Source organism: Stegostoma tigrinum, chromosome 10, assembly GCF_030684315.1.
Source record: "Stegostoma tigrinum isolate sSteTig4 chromosome 10, sSteTig4.hap1, whole genome shotgun sequence".
Taxonomy (NCBI): domain Eukaryota; kingdom Metazoa; phylum Chordata; class Chondrichthyes; order Orectolobiformes; family Stegostomatidae; genus Stegostoma; species Stegostoma tigrinum.
Genome location: NC_081363.1, coordinates 84,090,653 through 84,108,823, shown reverse-complemented (window position 1 = coordinate 84,108,823; position 18,171 = coordinate 84,090,653). Strand labels below are relative to the sequence as shown.

General features: G+C 43.4%; 1 protein-coding gene across 4 annotated transcripts in view; it reads right to left on the bottom strand.

Annotated features, from left to right (window-relative positions):
- ino80 (INO80 complex ATPase subunit) overlaps nt 1–18,171 on the bottom strand; it is a 177,304-nt gene that overhangs the window by 19,356 nt on the left and 139,777 nt on the right. For all 4 annotated transcript variants that reach the window (XM_048537886.2, XM_048537889.2, XM_048537887.2 and 1 more), the window contains one exon: nt 7,781–7,875. In XM_048537886.2, the coding sequence (XP_048393843.1) occupies nt 7,781–7,875 (95 nt within the window). The remainder of the gene's footprint in view (nt 1–7,780; nt 7,876–18,171) is intronic.

Below are 18,171 nucleotides of genomic sequence, written 5' to 3'. Positions count from 1 at the left end.
ACCAGGCAACATCCTGGTGAACCTTCTCTGCACCCTCTCCAAAGCATCCACATCCTTTTGGTAATGTGGTGACCAGAAATGTACACTGGTTCGGCCACATTTCGAGTACTAAGTCCTATACAACTGCAACATGATCTGCCAACTCTTGTACTCAATACCCCATCCAATGAAGGGAAGCATGCCATATGCCTTCTTGATCACCCTATTGACCTGCGTTGTCACCTTCAGGGAACAATGGACCTGAACACCCAGATCTCTCTGTTCAGCAATTTTCCCCAGGACTTTTCCATTTACTGTATAGTTCGCCCTTGAATTTGATCTTCCAAAATGCATCACCTTGCATTTGCCCGGATTGAACTCCATCTGCCATTTATCTTCCCAACTCTCCAGTCTATCTATATTCTACTGTAATTTCCCCTTCACTATCAGCTACTCCACCAATCTTACTGTCATCAGCAAACTTGCTGATCAGACTACCTACACCTTCTTCCAGATCATTTACATAGATCACAAACAACAGTGGTCCCAGCACAGGTCCCGGTGGAACACCACTGGTTACAGTTCTCCAATTTGAGAAACTCCCTTCTACTACTACCCTCTGTCTCCTGTTGCCCAGCCAGTTTTTTATCCATCTAGCTAGCACACCCTGGACCCCATGTGACTTCACTTTCTCCATCAGCCTGCCATGGGGAACCTTTATCAAATGCCTTACTGAAGTCTATGTATATGACATCTACATCCTTTCCCTCAATCAACTTTGTCACGTCCTCAAAGAATTCTATTAAGTTGGTAAGACATGACCTTCCCTGTACAAAACCATCAGAGATAATGGGAACTGCAGATGCTGGAGATTCCAAGATAATAAAATGTGAGGCTGGATGAACACAGCAGGCCAAGCAGCATCTCAGGAGCACAAAAGCTGACGTTTCGGGCCTAGACCCTTCATCAGAGAGGGGGATGGGGGGAGGGAACTGGAATAAATAGGGAGAGAGGGGGAGGCGGACCGAAGATGGAGAGTAAAGAAGATAGGTGGAGAAGGTGTGGGTGGGGAGGTAGGGAGGGGATAGGTCAGTCCAGGGAAGACGGACAGGTCAAGGAGGTGGGATGAGGTTAGTAGGTAGCTGGGGGTGCGGCTTGGGGTGGGAGGAAGGGATGGGTGAGAGGAAGAACCGGTTAGGGAGGCAGAGACAGGTTGGACTGGTTTTGGGATGCAGTGGGTGGGGGGGGGAAGAGCTGGGCTGGTTGTGTGGTGCAGTGAGGGGAGGGGATGAACTGGGCTGGTTTAGGGATGCAGTGGGGGAAGGGGAGATTTTGAAACTGGTGAAGTCCACATTGATACCATATGGCTGCAGGGTTCCCAGGCGGAATATGAGTTGCTGTTCCTGCAACCTTCGGGTGGCATCATTGTGGCAGTGCAGGAGGCCCATGATGGACATGTCATCAAGAGAATGGGAGGGGGAGTGGAAATGGTTTGCGACTGGGAGGTGCAGTTGTTTGTTGCGAACTGAGCGGAGGTGTTCTGCAAAGCGGTCCCCAAGCCTCCGCTTGGTTTCCCCAATGTAGAGAAAGCCGCACCGGGTACAGTGGATGCAGTATACCACATTGGCAGATGTGCAGGTGAACCTCTGCTTAATGTGGAATGTCATCTTGGGGCCTGGGATGGGGGTGAGGGAGGAGGTGTGGGGACAAGTGTAGCATTTCCTGCGGTTGCAGGGGAAGGTGCCGGGTGTGGTGGGGTTGGAGGGCAGTGTGGAGCGAACAAGGGAGTCACGGAGAGAGTGGTCTCTCCGGAAAGCAGACAGGGGTGGGGATGGAAAAATGTCTTGGGTGGTGGGGTCGGATTGTAAATGGCGGAAGTGTCGGAGGATAATGCGTTGTATCCGGAGGTTGGTAGGGTGGTGTGTGAGAACGAGGGGGATCCTCTTGGGGCGGTTGTGGCGGGGGCGGGGTGTGAGGGATGTGTCGCGGGAAATGCGGGAGACGCGGTCAAGGGCGTTCTCAATCACCGTGGGGGGGAAGTTGCGGTCCTTGAAGAACTTGGACATCTGGGATGTGCGGGAGTGGAATGTCTTATCGTGGGAGCAGATGCGGCGGAGGCGGAGGAATTGGGAATAGGGGATGGAATTTTTGCAGGAGGGTGGGTGGGAGGAGGTGTATTCTAGGTAGCTGTGGGAGTCGGTGGGCTTGAAATGGACATCAGTTACAAGCTGGTTGCCTGAGATGGAGACTGAGAGGTCCAGGAAGGTGAGGGATGTGCTGGAGATGGCCCAGGTGAACTGAAGGTTGGGGTGGAAGGTGTTGGTGAAGTGGATGAACTGTTCGAGCTCCTCTGGGGAGCAAGAGGCGGCGCCGATACAGTCATCAATGTACCGGAGGAAGAGGTGGGGTTTGGGGCCTGTGTAGGTGCGGAAGATGGACTGTTCCACGTAACCTACAAAGAGGCAGGCATAGCTGGGGCCCATGCGGGTGCCCATGGCCACCCCCTTAGTCTGTAGGAAGTGGGAGGAGTCAAAAGAGAAGTTGTTGAGTGTGAGGACGAGTTCCGCTAGGCGGATGAGAGTGTCGGTGGAGGGGGCCTGGTCGGGCCTGCGGGACAGGAAGAAGCGGAGGGCCTTGAGGCCATCTCCATGCGGAATGCAGGTGTACAGGGACTGGACGTCCATGGTGAATATGAGGTGTTGGGGGCCAGGGAATTGGAAGTCCTGGAGGAGGTGGAGGGCGTGGGTGGTGTCACGGACATAGGTGGGGAGTTCCTGGACCAAAGGGGAGAAAATGGAGTCCAGATAGGTGGAGATGAGTTCGGTGGGGCAGGAGCAGGCTGAGACGATGGGTCGACCAGGGCAGGCAGGTTTGTGGATTTTGGGAAGGAGATAGAAACCATGTTGCCTATCACTGATAAGCCCATTTTCTTCCAAATGGGAATAGATCCTATTCCTCAGTATCTTCTCCAGTAGCTTCCCTACCACTGACGTCAGGCTCACCGGTCGATAATTACTTGGATTATCCTTGCTGCCCTTTTTAAACAAGGGGACAACATTAGCAAGTCTCCAGTCCTCTGGGACCTCACCCGTGTCTAAGGACACTGCAAAGATATCTGTTAGGGCCCCGGCTATTTCCTCTCTCGCTTCCCTCAGTAACCTGGGATAAATCCCATCCGGACCTGGGGACTTGTCCACCTTAATGTCTTTTAGGATACCTAACACTTCCTCCTTCCTTCTGTCAACTTGACCTCGAGTAAGCAAACATTTATTCCTAACCTCAACAACCGTCATGTCCCTCTCCTTGGTGAATACCGATGCAAAGTACTTGTTAAGAATGTCACCCATTTTCTCTGACTCAGCGCATAACTTTCCTTCTTTATCCTTAAGTGGGCCAATCCTTTCTCTAGTTACCCTCTTGCTCTTTATATATGAATAAAAGGCTTTGGGATTTTCCTTAACCAGATTTGCCAACAATATCTCATGTCCTCTCTTAGCCCTCTTAATCCCTTTTTCCAGATTCGCTTTACATTCCCGATATTCTTGCAAAGCTTCGTCTGTCTATACCAAACGCAAGGACTGTGAGAAACATTATGCAGGCCAAACAAGAAGAAAACCGACAATAATGATACTTGAACACCAATTATCACCAAGATACACGATCAATTCTCACTCGTCTCAGTACACACAGACAAAAGGAGGACATGAATTTGACTGGGACAACACATCCATAATAGCACAAGCCAAAGAGACAAGCCAGGGAATTCCTGGAGGCCTGGCATTCCAACCAGAAATCCATCACCAAACATGTTGAACTGGATCCGATATACAAACCACTGAAAAACAGAACTGGAAGTGATGTCAACCACCCCAGCAAACACAGGCATATAAGTTACGAGCAGGACAGAACACCAATGCTTCACCAGAGGGGAACTGATGACGTTACCTAGCAGGGTGATGAAGCATCTGTACTCAAACACACCACCTTGGTGAAGGTTACAACTTCATCCACAACCCGAGCTACAAATCTTCTCAAAAACAACGGAAGACTGCAGCAATCACTGATATTTCAATTAAGTATAATTCTGCTCAATACCTTCATACTGTGTCAACCTCACGAGGAAAACACCCAAACCTCAACTCTACAATTCACGTCACATGGAGTAATTGAGGCATACAAAATGGGTGCTTTTAGGAAATGATAGACAAGTACATGAAGGAAAAAGCAAATATAGATATTGTGAAAGGATGAAATTAAATAATGGCCAGGAGGCTCAGGTCAGGAATACATGCATAACCTGCTCCGCATGTACTGGGCTCCTGCTTAACCCACAGGAAAATGATACGTGAAGGTCTCCAATGTTATCCAGAAGGCATGGATAGGAGAAATAAAAACTGCCCACTTCAAAGATTCGGTAAATTTCACATCAGAGGATGCTAACAGAAGTAAACTTAATGATGGTTACTAAGAAACATCTCTTTATTTGATGTGGCCCACACTCTTGTCTATGTTCACCTACACTCATTCCTGCTTTGACAATAGCCGTTTTAAAATTCTCATTCCAGTCTTACAAAATCACCCAATGGCTTTACCTTTCCTAATTTTGTAACCTTCTCCAGTCCTACAGTCTTTGAATCTGTGATCCTCTGGTCTCTCTGAGAGGAGAGCAGGGTAGAACTCCAAAGGAGTGCAGCAAAGCTGATGGAATGGTTAGGTAATGGTAGATGAAGTTCAATCTGGTGATTGAGTAATTAGCACTGCTGCCTCACAGCGGCAGGGACCCCGATACGATTCCAGCCTCAGACAACTGTCTACGTGGAGTTCGCACATTCTCCTCATGTCTGCGTGGGTTTCCGCTGGGTGCTCCAGTTTCCTCTCTCAGGCAAAGACATACAGGCTAGGTGGATTTGGTCAGAATAAATAGCCCATAGGTGTCCAGGGAGGTGTAAATTAGGGGGATTAGCTGTGGGAAATGCATGGTTACAGGAATAAGCTATGGGGTGAGAGTCTGGGTATGATACTCTTTTGCAGAGTTGGTGTGGACTTGTTGGGCCAAATGGCCTGTTCCCACACTGTGGGAATTCTATGATTATTTTAATTACTCTGTCATTGGTGGCTGTAGCTTTATCTGCCTAAGTCTGCCTTTCTCCCATCCTTTCAGACACTTAAAATTTATTTCTATAAACATTTATTCTATTCGCTGATGTTGATCCAAATTAAATATTTTTGCACTACCTTTGTGTTAAGCATCTTGTCACACCCTAGCGGATTTTAATAATTCACGGAACGTTGGTGTCTGGCACCATTCAACATTTATTGCCTGCCCCCAAACGCCCTGGATAAGATGATGGATAACCTTAATGTTGAGTTTATGTGAATGGCTTGCTAGGCCACTGCATAGAACAATAGATGTAGTTGGTCATTTGACCTGTCATGGCTGCGCCAGTTCTCTGAGCATTTTGACTTAATGGATTTTCATTGTAACGTTGCACACTGTTTCTACTTAAAATATTAACCAATATCTCCTCGAATATTTCAATTGATCCTGACTCCACCAAAATTCCAGGCAGTAAACAAATCTCCTAATTGCTTGCTGTGAACGTTTTTTCACTTCACATTTTCTTCTTTTGCAAAGCCTTCCAACAGTACCCACAATTCACCATCCTTTTACAAGTGGGAACACTTTACTTCCATCTACCTGAAACAGCACACCACCTAATGATTTTAAAAACATCAAATCTCCTTAGGCTTCTCCTCTCCAAAGGAAACATTCCCATCCTCCCTAATCGATCTTCATGTTGGTTAAAAACTCTCCCAAAGTAAACAGTGTAAAGCATTCAGTTTCAAGCAGAAGGATAAGAAACAGTGCTTTCTTTTGGTTTATGGGAAAAACCATAGTTTGAAGAAAGGTTCTGGTTTCAGTTTTTTTTTAAAAAACATTAGTCCTGTTTGAAGCGAGTCATGTAAAACAGTTGCTCCCGGAGAAAAGAGGTAGTCGAGGAGTGCTGAGCAGAGACTGATCTCAGTGTGATCAGTTTGGTTTAAATCTTCCAGAACAAAAGGTTTTGGTTAACACCTTGAAGGGATTAGTAGAAGCTAAGAAAGTCTAAGCTCAATTAGGATTCAAGGACCAGGCTATAATATTCTCAAGTGAGAACTGAAGCATCATTTACACTGATAGAGAAGGAAATTCTCTCCAATGTGAGAACTGTAAAAGAATGCTACTGATTAATGGATTCTATTTTGTGCTTCAAAATTTTTAAACTTGTGTTACATATAAATAGCTTAGTTTATTCTACCATTTTCATTCTTTTGCATAATAAACTTCTGTTTAATTGTTAAAACCAAATTTGAAGATTGTATACTTGAAAGATCACCTTGGTAAAAAAGTGCATCAAGCAAGATTTCAGAAGACTGAAAACTGACTTTTTCAGCAAAAACATTAGCATGGATCATAACAGAATTGCTGTTGTAGAACTGAATGGTCATCTGATTAATTTTCACCCTTCCAAAGCAATCTTGATTACACAGCTGCTATTAGACTATTAGTAAGCTGCAAGAAATCGAGTGCTAGCACAGCTACTTCTACACTTGATAAGTGTATGGCTGAGGAAATGCACTGATCACTCTAAACCTGGGCAAAACATGTAGCTGGATTCCTCTCAGATAGCTGAAATAATGCAACTTTATTGGGAAAGTAAACTAAAACAGTATTCAATTTGGATCCATGCAATCTGTACACCAGGTCAGATTTGCCGTCAAGAATTAAAACCATCAGACAAGATCTCAATGTTATATGCCAAATTCACCTCCATCTGTTTTCCCCCCTCAACTTGACTGGCATTTCAAATCCCACCGAAAGCTTTCTGGCTAAGTCTTTGTGACATCTCTCATTCATCCCATGTGCAACTCTCCAACTATTGACTCAGGTGACGGCACAGAAGTGGGGTGGGGAGCAAGACAGACAAAGAAAGAAGGGTTTACCATCCTGAAGATTGCATTAGAGAGCTGGAGCTCCATCATATTATTCCAGGTGAAAATTTAAACCCATCCCAAAGTCATTGCAAGATTGCGGCAAGGGGTGAAAACTACTAGCAGAAAATTTCTCTCATATCTTAATCGTTCGTGCTGTCTCTGTCATCCACCTTCAATTTATGAAACGAGTCTCTCCTGATTTGCTATCATTGCTATTTGGAAGGTGAAAGTGCGTTCAAATTGGGGATGATGGTGAGCAAGTTGTGGAAGGAATTAAGAGACTTTAATTAGATCAGGATGGAATTAGCCTAACTGGCATCAAATCCAACATAATAACAAGCCCCAAGCTACTAGAATTTTTGATGGAACTGACAGAATAGTCAGTACTGTGGAACTAAGGCTTGGATTACATCCATGATAAAATGGAATTTTAGTTGTATCTGGTTGCAAGGGTTGATTTGTATGGAGAACTGGCCAAGAAGGTTTGGAGTTAGTGAAGAATAGCTACAAAAGGGCTGAAGTGATTGGTGATTAACTGCTCAAACAGATCTCAATCCATACTTCTAAGAGTCGCAACATCCAAGATGAAATACAATAAATTACAACCTTATCTTTTCCCAATTTGAATAAGTAGTTGAACATGGGTAAAAACTAAAATAGACTGAGAAACCGACCTATTTAGAATGTCAAGGGAAGATTATGCCAATATCCTCCCCCATAAAGATTTAAGAAATAAGGAAGCAAATCCAAGTTGTCCAATATTCTTGACAAGCAGCTAGACTTCTTGTAGATTGGGGCACAGCAGTGCACACAGTCTATTATTTACCTGCTCTGGAAGTCTGCCACCATGTCCCGTCTCTCAGATATTTTTGATGAGCCATCCAGTCTCATGTAAGTATGTTGTCTGAAGACCATGTACTCCTGAAACAGCATTCAGCATGGGAATTAATAAACGGAAAACAGAATTCATAATTGACAGCAATATTGATAGGCCTATATGATCAAAAATTCAAATGAGATGTACATAAAAGAAATTTAGTTATAGTGAGCTGTTTTAAAATAATAGTTTAATTTCATCTGAAACATTTTACACCATTCTAGCCACTACATTTAGGAAGAATTCAAAGGCACTGGAGGTGGTTTAGAAAAAGGGGCTCTAACAGTGCAGGTGTGGGTGTGTAGGTTTGCATGCATGTGACAATGGTACAGTATCTGGGGGAAGCAGAGCAGAGTGAAAACCAAATTAAAATTTTGCAGGGATTTGACAAAGTTAATGCTGTCAGGAAGTTTCCTTAGGTGGGAGAAATTGACAACCAGAGAGAACAGTTTAAAATTAAAGGTCTCCCAATCAGACAGGAACGAGATGGAATTTCTTCTCTCAAAAGGTCATTAATCTTTGGAATTGTTACATAGACAGCAGAGGAAGTTAGGACCAAATGATATTCAAGGTTATGTGAGCTGATTTTTGTTTTAAATTGACAGAAGTTGAAAATTATGGGGGACTGGCAGGAAAGTGTAATTGAGACCTAATAAGATCAGCTGTGATCTTAATGAATGGCAAAACAGGCTTAATGGTCTAATCTTAATCCTTATTATCTTTAAAACCGCATGAGTCAGCTCTGTACATAAACCTGGGGAAATGGAGTCGAGTCTCAGGAGCACTTTAACCATATTTGACAGGTACCACTCATGCTTTCTAAGCCTTAGTTTTACCTGACAGACGTGCTCAAGTCATGCCAGAAAAACCTACACCCCAAATACCTTCTAACAGGTGGACCATGCAGCCTCAGTGTCTGCTGCAAAACTAATTCCTCAAGCACTACGTGGAGCAATGCTTGCTTGGTGATTTGGCTCCTGGTGCTATTGCTGTTGCCCTATGCTAAAATGACCACATCTATCACTGACCTAAGCTTCCAAATCCTGGTTTCAATCTACTGGAGAAACAGCCTTTTGCAAGTGAATTCAGACGATGGTGGTAGAAATGCTAATGGTGGGGATGGGAGGATTTGAGGCTAGGAAGGGAATATGGTAAGTACAAGGTAGAAAGACTAATTTCACCCCAGTCAATGATTTGAAAGTATAATGGATGACGGTTTACACAGCAAACAGGTTGAGTTAAAAGCTTTGGATTAAAACAGATAAGATTGAGAAATAGGGATGAGTACGAAAGCAGCTCTTTATAGTTACAGCAAGTCAGTCTTTATTTCACGTGGTTCTGCATAGTTTGAACCAGCCACCATTACGACGGCAGCTATTCTCTAGGATTGTTGGCAATTGAAGAGTTAATTGATTATTGGCTGCTGAGGAGACCTGTAGTAACACAGCAGGGCATGGTTAAATGGTGCTTGAAACTGGCAGAACACTCCCAGAACAGGGCCCACTCCCAAGCCCCTATTTGTTTTCTTAGTCAAGACTGAACATCCTGTGTTTCTTGTGAAATATATAACACTTGCATCTCAGAAACAACAATCCAATGCCTGAACTGTTAGCGGTCGGCGTAACACCAAAAAAGTCTAAGCACTTATTTTATTGTAGGAGCGGGAAGAGTGAAGAGAATCCAAACCACCCCCCACCCCCCCCCCCACCCCCATTTAACTAAGTTTGAATTTCCAAACTGTACGCAATCTCTCCACCCCACAAACTTGCTGTTTCAAATCATGTGCCTCATGAATAGAACTGTACTCTCCAAAAAAAGGTCACATTAAGTCACTGACAGGAAATCCCTTTCACAGATGCTGAAAGTCATTACGACTGCATAAAGTGGAAACATGCATGTGCATTCAGTCCAGAAATGCTTAAATAAAACCAGAGATAATATGGATTGACAGCACAGAAAAACCTCAGGACAGTTTATATTATTTTTGCTGTCTGTTAAAGGCTTACTGTTCCGAGTCTCCTTATAGACTAGGGTTTGAACCCTAATCTGTGCTCAGTCAGCTGATCTCAAGCACAGTGACAACTACAAAGCTGTGAATCCACTTGTGGCAAAGCATATGGACAAGGACAAGGAAAAGGAACAGCAGTAGGCTGCTTGGTCCTTCAAATCTGCGCTGTCATTCAATAATATCATGACTGATCTGCAAGTATATGGTCAAGTTCAGTCCAAAGCCTAGGAACACTGACACTTTGAGATATATTCAAGGATTACTGGTCTCGAAGAGCACCCCAGCAATGGTCAGCAAATTGCTGACATAAGGCAAAGGTACTAAAGTAATCAGAGAAAAAGAGTATTTAGGAGTAGGATTAGGTCATTTGGCCCCTTGAACCTGCTGTGCCCATCAATAAAATCTGGCTAGTCTGGTTGTGGTCTCAAACTCAATTTGTGCGCTCATCAGTAACCAACAACTCTTTGAAGTACAGGTTCACCATTAGTAATGTACTTGTTGGAACAGGGATGTGCATCTGATAATTTGCATGTTTCTTTCCCTGTGGGTCAGGCAAATGAGCAAGACTACATTCTTTGACACTGTTGGTACAGTGTGAATCTTAACCTCTTCCCTCCCCACTTTTGGCCTGTTGGCAAACAGCACGGCTCCAAAAGAGGAAGGCAAGGATGGATACAGGTCAATTATATTTAAGACACTTCTGATTTTTCCTTTAAAAACAAAAAGTGGGTCAAATATTTCATCCTCATGTAATGTTGATATTTTTAACACCCACCCTAATCCAATGCTTCTCAGTGACATTCAACTCGCTCCCATCGAAATAGGGGGCTAAACCCAACTAGGGAAACTGAGAAAAACAAAAATGTTCTTCAAGCATTGAATCACCCGTTGCATAGACCAGACAAACTGTATTTTCATGAACACATGCATTTTGGTGGTAACTTCAATACACAAGTGGATTTGTCAAGGAGCTGTTTGACGGAAACTTCACTATAATCCTCCTCAGCCTACAACCCTCACAGATCTGTGTTCCTCCAACTCTGACCACTTGGTCAATCCCCAAGTTTTCGTGCAGACATAAGTGGCTGTGTTTTCAGATCTTGAAGATTGAAGCAATGCAAGTTTTTCCATAAACCTCTTCAACTCTCTTACAGCTTTTTTTTTGAAGAGGATTGTTAAAACAGGAGTTTCAGAAAGTTATGGATCACTTCTACTCATTACAAACCTGCATTTTTAGAATACCACTTACAACCTTCCAAATTGCTCTGCAGCCAATGAAACGCAGCAGCAAACTTATCCACAACTTAAGCTCTCAATGACAAGTGATGTTGATTGAGGATTAAATGTTAGTCAGGTCATTGGCAGAACTTAGTTGTTCTTATTTTAAATATTGTATTGATAACAATTACATCTGTGGGTGCAGACTGGGGATCACATTTTTCATTTGTCGAACAATCTCTCAGTACCACAGTACAGTGTCAGCCAAATTTTTGTTCTCAAGTCTCTGAAACGGGCTTTGAACCCACAAGCCTTACTCGGAGGCAAGAGTGCTACCAATTAAGGCATCATTGTCAAATGAGTTGTGAGAATTTTTGTTTGAATATGCACCTTGCCACATTTTAATGCATTTATAGAGCATCTTTAATGTAAGTTATTATTGCAGTAACTGAGGCAGATTCATGCTCACCATGGGCATTAAGAGCTGAACTGCTGCGCCAAAGCTGCCAACATTACAGCACAGTACAGGCCCTTCGGCACTCGATGTTGTGCCAGCCTGTCATACCGATCTCAAGCCCATCTAACCTACACTATTCCATGTATGTCCATATGCTTGTCCAATGACGACTTAAATGTACCTAAAGTTGGCGAATCTACGACCGTTGCAGGCAAAGCGTTCCATTCCCTTAATACTCTCCGAGTAAAGAAACTACCTCTGACATCTGTCCTATGTCTTTCACCCCTCAATTTAAAGCTATGCCCCCTCATGCTCGCTGTCACCATCCTAGGAAAAAGACTCTCCCCATCCACCCTATCTAACCCTCTGATTATTTTACATGTTTCAATTAAGTCACCTCTCAACCTTCATCTCTCTAATGAAAACAGCCTCAAGTCCCTCAGCCTTTCCTCGTAAGACCTTCCCTCCATACCAGGCAACATCCTAGTAAATCTCCTCTGCACCCTTTCCAAAGCTTCTACATTCTTCTTACAATGCAGTGACCAGAACTGTACGCAATACTCCAAGTGCGGCCGCACCAGAGTTTTGTACAGCTTCACCATAACCTCTTGGTTCCAGAACGCGATCCCTCTATTAATAAAAGCTAAAACACTGTATGCCTTCTTAACAGCCCTGTCAACCTGGGTGGCAACTTTCAAGGATCTGTGTACATGGACACCGAGATCTCTCTGCTCATCAACACTGCTAAGAATCTTACCATTAGCCCTGTACTTTGCCTTCCGGTTACTCCTACCAAAGTGCATCACCTCACACTTGTCTGCATTAAACTCCATTTGCCACCTCTCAGCCCAGCTCTGCAGCTTATCTATGTCTCTCTGCAACCTACAGCATCCTTCGTCACTATCCACAACTCCACCGACCTTAGTGTTGTCTGCAAATTTACTAACCCATCCTTCTACGCCCTCATCCAGGTCGTTTATAAAAATGACAAACAGCAGTGGACACAACTCCGACCCTTGTGGTACACGACTAGTAACTGGTCTCCAGGATGAACATTTCCCATCAACTACCACCCTCTGTCTTCTTTCAGCAAGCTAATTTCCGATCCAAACTGCTATATCTCCCACAATTCCATTCCTCCGCATTTTGTACATTGCGCACTTTAGCATAATTGCCGTATTTTGTTTAATTACTACCCCTACAAAATTCTGTCCTTAACAACATTATGGATCTACTCACATCACACAAACTGCAGTGGTTCAAGAAGGCAGCTCAGCACCACTTTCCAGGGCAAAATAAATGCTGTTCAGCCAATGATGCCCATGTCCTAAAAGGTAATTTAAAAAAAAGCACTACTTGCTCCTACAAGCTCGGTGTTGCCCAGTCAGAGGTATCAGTAGTCTTGTGTGCATTTGGCAAAACACATTGCCTTATATGCCTGGACATTACTTTCAGCAGCCTGTTTGCTCATCAGGGTTTGCTTTCTTTCTACATTGAACCTTCAGCCGAATGATGACAGCAGTGTGGTCTAGCAACTGTTTGATGTTTCAGCTTGGACTGTTTTAGGCAGTCTCATTATACTATATACAGTCACAATCTTATTTATGCAGTAGGAGTTGCTCAGCCTCCAGACTGGGGGTGGGGCAGTAGGGGGCTAGACTAACTGAAAAAGTGATACTGATTCCTGGGCACATCGGACATTTTTCCAGGGTACTAATCATGCCAAGTGGACTTTTGGCCAAAAGGTACAGCCTGCTTACTGAATGCTGCTGCCTAGGCCTGTGCTTTACTGCCTTTCTTCTTACTCTTGCTGAACTGCTTGCACTAAATTGTAGCTACTGTTGTTTGCAAGCATGCACCTGCCTCATGAAAACTGACCGTAAAACAGCTGATGCTTTCCTTAGTTTACTGATTTTCTAGATTGTTGCTGTGTTTTGATACAAGCTGACACTGCTATTCCAGCAGCAACTTGAACCAGTTTCTCTGCTCTCTCACTCGCTGAACCAGATCCTTTTCTCACTTGCTTGCTCAACACAGCATCAAACTGAATAATTAATTGGCAGCTTAAAGAGACAGGATACCCTTTAGTTGCCTTTATTAGCAAAGGCAAGGAATAACAGCAAGCTTGTTAATTTGGAACTGTACAAAATGCTGGTTAGGCCACAGCTGGAATACTGCATGCAGATATGGTCACCATATTATGTGGAAGATATGGCTGATCCAGAGAGATTGCAGAGAAAGGTTAATGTCTGGACTGAAGAGTTTGAGCTTTGAGGAAAGATATGACTGTAGGGAGTGTTTTTCTAGAGCAGCAGAGGTTGAGAGGGGAATAGATAGGGTGAATAGAAAGGCACTAAATCTAATAGGAGAGTTGAGGAAATTTTTTTTCTCTGAGAGGGTGGTGTGTTTCTGGAACACTCTGCCTAAAAGGGTGCTCCAGTCAGAAATACTCATGACATTTGAAGCAGTATTTAATATTCACTTGTGTTGCCATGGCCTCTGGGGCTTTAGACCAAAAGCTGGAGAAGAGAATCACTGTACTTAGATCTTTTTGACTGTTGTGGACTTGATAGCCTTACAAAGGCCACAAGAAATGGGAACGGGAGTAGGTCATTCAACCCCAGGAGCCTGCTTCACCATTCAACAGAATCATATCTATCCACACAGGTGCCCTGTCTGCCCAGAAGACCTTGTCCCACACATGGTGCCCTGCCCACAAAAGATGCAGAAAGAATAGAGGAGTCAATCATCATTCTACTGGTTTGAGTTTCTGTGACAACTATATGTGGCATCTGCAAGATGCACTGTAGCAGTCACGAGGATTCAACAGCACCTTGTCCTATTTCCTTTCCTTGAACTAATTTCCTACTTTAATTAAATTGCCATGTACCTTATTCAACATGATTAGTAATGCATTTATGAATAAATCGAATAATTTACAGCGCACTCTTATTGTGACAATCCATCTGATTAAGAATACAAATGGTGGAAGAAAAACTTAAACTTCAGTTATTATTGAGACTTTCAAAAGGTATGAAGCTGCAATATTCAAGTAATTTCACAGCAACTGTTCTGCAAATACTGCCAGTACTTGGGGACAGAAGATCTTATTTTGCAATAACGTAATAATAAGTGTGACAAGAAAACAGTGTTAATGTCGAGTCCAGTGGCCCTTCAAAAAAAAAAAACAGGGTTGACATTTTGAATCCGATGACCCTTCGAAGTACCACCACTGGACTCAATGTTAACACTTGCTCTTCACAGATGCTGCCAGACCAGAGTTTCTCAAGCAACTTCTGTTTTTATTTCAGATATCCAGCATGTGAACCTTTTGGTTTTGTTATATAACAAGAACAAATGTAATTTTTTAATGGAAGAAAAGGTTGCTGATAATAATGCTGTTGTTCCATACTATATGCACGGTGAAGCTGTCAGTTGGATTTGTGTTTATGGATGTTACATATGGACATGAATGGATGTAAATTGTTTACCTGTGGATAAATACTTGATAGGCATTGGAGCCAGATAACTTCACAATAAGAATCCAATGAAATGACACAATCCCATATACTGATTTTCACTGCCCCACACTCTGCCCACAACCTTGTATTTTCTTCTGCACCAAATATTTGTCCAGTTTTCCCCAAAAAGATGTAACCTGTCTCTGAATCAATATGCCAAGATATTTTTTCTCTCTCTGGGTCTCAGTGTTGCTTTCTCTCACTCTGTCTGTCTGATTCTCTATCCATCTGGGTGTGTGTATTGAATGGTTGATACTGTAAAACCGCTAACTAAAAATTTGAGACAGTATGTCAGGGTTAGGGAAAATACTTTTATTTCTCTATGAGATACAGGCATTTATGTCAAGGCCAATACTTGTGGCCTATCCTTAATTACCCTTTAGGTGGTGATGATAAGACACCTTCCATGAATTCTGCAGTCCATCTAGTACAGGCATGTCACTATTCCTGGAAGGGAGTTCTAAGATTTTGATCCAGTGACAGTGAAGGAATGGCAATATAGCCTCAAGTCAGGATGGTGTTGTGGCTTGGAGGGAAATTTGCAGGTGAAGATTTTCCCACACATCTGCCACCCTTGTTCTTGTAGGTGGGTTGAGGTATGCAGGTTTAGAAGATGCTGTTTAAGGAGGTTTGGTGATTTGCTGCATAACATCTTGAATGCAACTTAGCACTGCTATTATATATGATTGAAGGAGTACATGAACTACAATCCATGGAACATTCTCCTCAGGTTCCCATTTTACCAGGTCAAATGCTGTCTTAACATCAAAGGAATGCACCTCAACTTTGAGTTCAAACCTTCTGCCGATGGCCAAGATTGTAATGAGGACAGGAGTTGATCCAAACTGAAGAGGTAATTGATACCCAGGTTCCACAGCACCTTCCATCTCTGAAGATCCAAATGAGTCCAGCTAGTAACTGGATTTGTTCTGAACTTCGTGGTCAGGTCATGCCTTAACAATTTTCCTCATTGGTCATGTAGACACTAATATTTTAGTTTTCACATATAAGCTTGGCTAAACGTGTGGCTAGTTCTGGAGATCAAGCCTTCAGAATTATCATGGGGCAATGCCATTAGTTTGAAATTTATTGACAAAGGTTGGAGGCAGGGGCTGAAAGCACTGCAAAGTAGTATTAGTTTGGAACTTATGGGAGGGGGTGGGGCGGGGAGAGAAGTTAATTAGGGTTAGATTGAGATTAACACAGACTAAGGGAGCGCGTTTTGAGAAGATTTGTAGCTCAGGTTGAGGTTCTGGGTGTGAGTTTGCTCGCTGAGCTAGAAGGTTCGTTTTCAGATGTTTCGTCACCATTCTAGGTAACATCATCAGTGAGCCTCCGAAGCAGCGCTGGTGTTATGTCCCGCTTTCTATTTATCTGGTTAGGTTTCCTTGGGTTGGTGATGTCATTTCCTGTTCTTTTTCTCAGGGGGTGGTAGATTGGCTCCAAATCAATGTGTTTGTTGATGGAGTTCCGGTTGGAACGCCATGCTTCTAGGAATTCTCGTGCGTGTCTCTGTTTGGCTTGTCCTAGGATGGATGTGTTGTCCCAATCAAAGTGGTGTCCTTCCTCATCTGTATGTAAGGATACGAGTGATAGTGGGTCATGTCGTTTTGTGGCTAGTTGATGTTCATGTATCCTGGTGGCTAGCTTTTTGTCAGTTTGTCCAATGTAGTGTTTGTCTCAGTTCTTGCAAGGTATTTTGTAGATGACATTCGTTTTATTTGTTGTCTGTATAGGGTCTTTTAAGTTCATTAGCTGCTGTTTTAGTGTGTTGGTGGGTTTGTGGTCTACCCTGATGCCAAGAGGTCCAAGTAGTCTGGCAGTCATTTCGGAAATGTCTTTGATGTAGGGAAGAGTGGTTATGGTTTCTGAGCCCGTTTTGTCTGTTTGTTTGGGTTTATTGCTGAGGAATTGGCAGACTGTGTTCATAGGGTACCCATTCTTTTTGAATACGATGTATAGGTGATTTTCCTCTACTGTTCGTAGTTCCTCTGTGCTGCAGTGTGTGGTGGCTCATTGGAATAATGTTCTAATGCAGCTTTGTTTGTGGGTGTTGGGATGGTTGCTCCTGTAGTTCAGTATTTGGTCCGTATGTGTTGTTTTCCTGTAGACGCTGGTTTGAAGTTCGCCATTGGCTGTTCGCTCTACTGTGACATCTAGGAATGGCAGTTTGTTGTTGTTTTCCTCCTCTTTTGTGAATGTTATGCCAGTAAGGGTATTATTGATGGTCTTGAAGGTTTCCTCTAATTTGTTTTGTTTAGTGATGACAAAGGTGTCATCCACATAGCGGACCCAAAGTTTGGGTTGGATGATTGGCAGAGCTGTTTGTTCGAGTCTCTGCATTACTGCCTCTGCTAAGAACCCTGATATCGGAGATCCCATGGGTGTACCGTTGGTTTGTCTGTAGGTTTTGTTATTGAAAGTGAAGTGGGTGGTGAGGCATAGGTCCACTAGCTTGATGATGTTGTCCTTGCCGATGAGGTTGGTGGTGTCTGGTGTATGTGTCTTCTGTTCTTCTAATAGTGTAGTCAGTGTTTCTTTGGCCAGGTTGATGTTGATGGATGTGAACAGGGCTGTTACATCAAAGGAGACCATTATTTCATCCTCTTCTATCTTGGTGTCTTTGGTGTTCAGGAATTCTTGGGTGGAGCGAATTGAGTGGTGGGAGTCTTCTGGTAAGTGTCGGTATCTGCAAGCAGACCCGACCCCACAACTAGAGAACCGAATCACAGCCTTACGCAAAAAACTTCAAAAATCTGGAGAATTAAACAAGAGACTTCCAAAAATGAAACCAGATGGATCCAACACACCACGCTTCTACGGACTACCAAAAATTCACAAAACAGGAGCCCCCCTCAGACCCATAGTGTCGCTACCTGGAACACCAACCTACAGATTAACCAAGGAACTACAGCAAAGACTAAAACACCTCGTAGAAGACTCCCGCCACTCAATTCGCTCCACCCAAGAATTCCTGAACACCAAAGACACCAAGATAGAAGAGGATGAAATAATGGTCTCCTTTGATGTAACAGCCCTGTTCACATCCATCAACATCAACCTGGCCAAAGAAACACTGACTACACTATTAGAAGAACAGAAGACACATACACCAGACACCACCAACACCACCGAC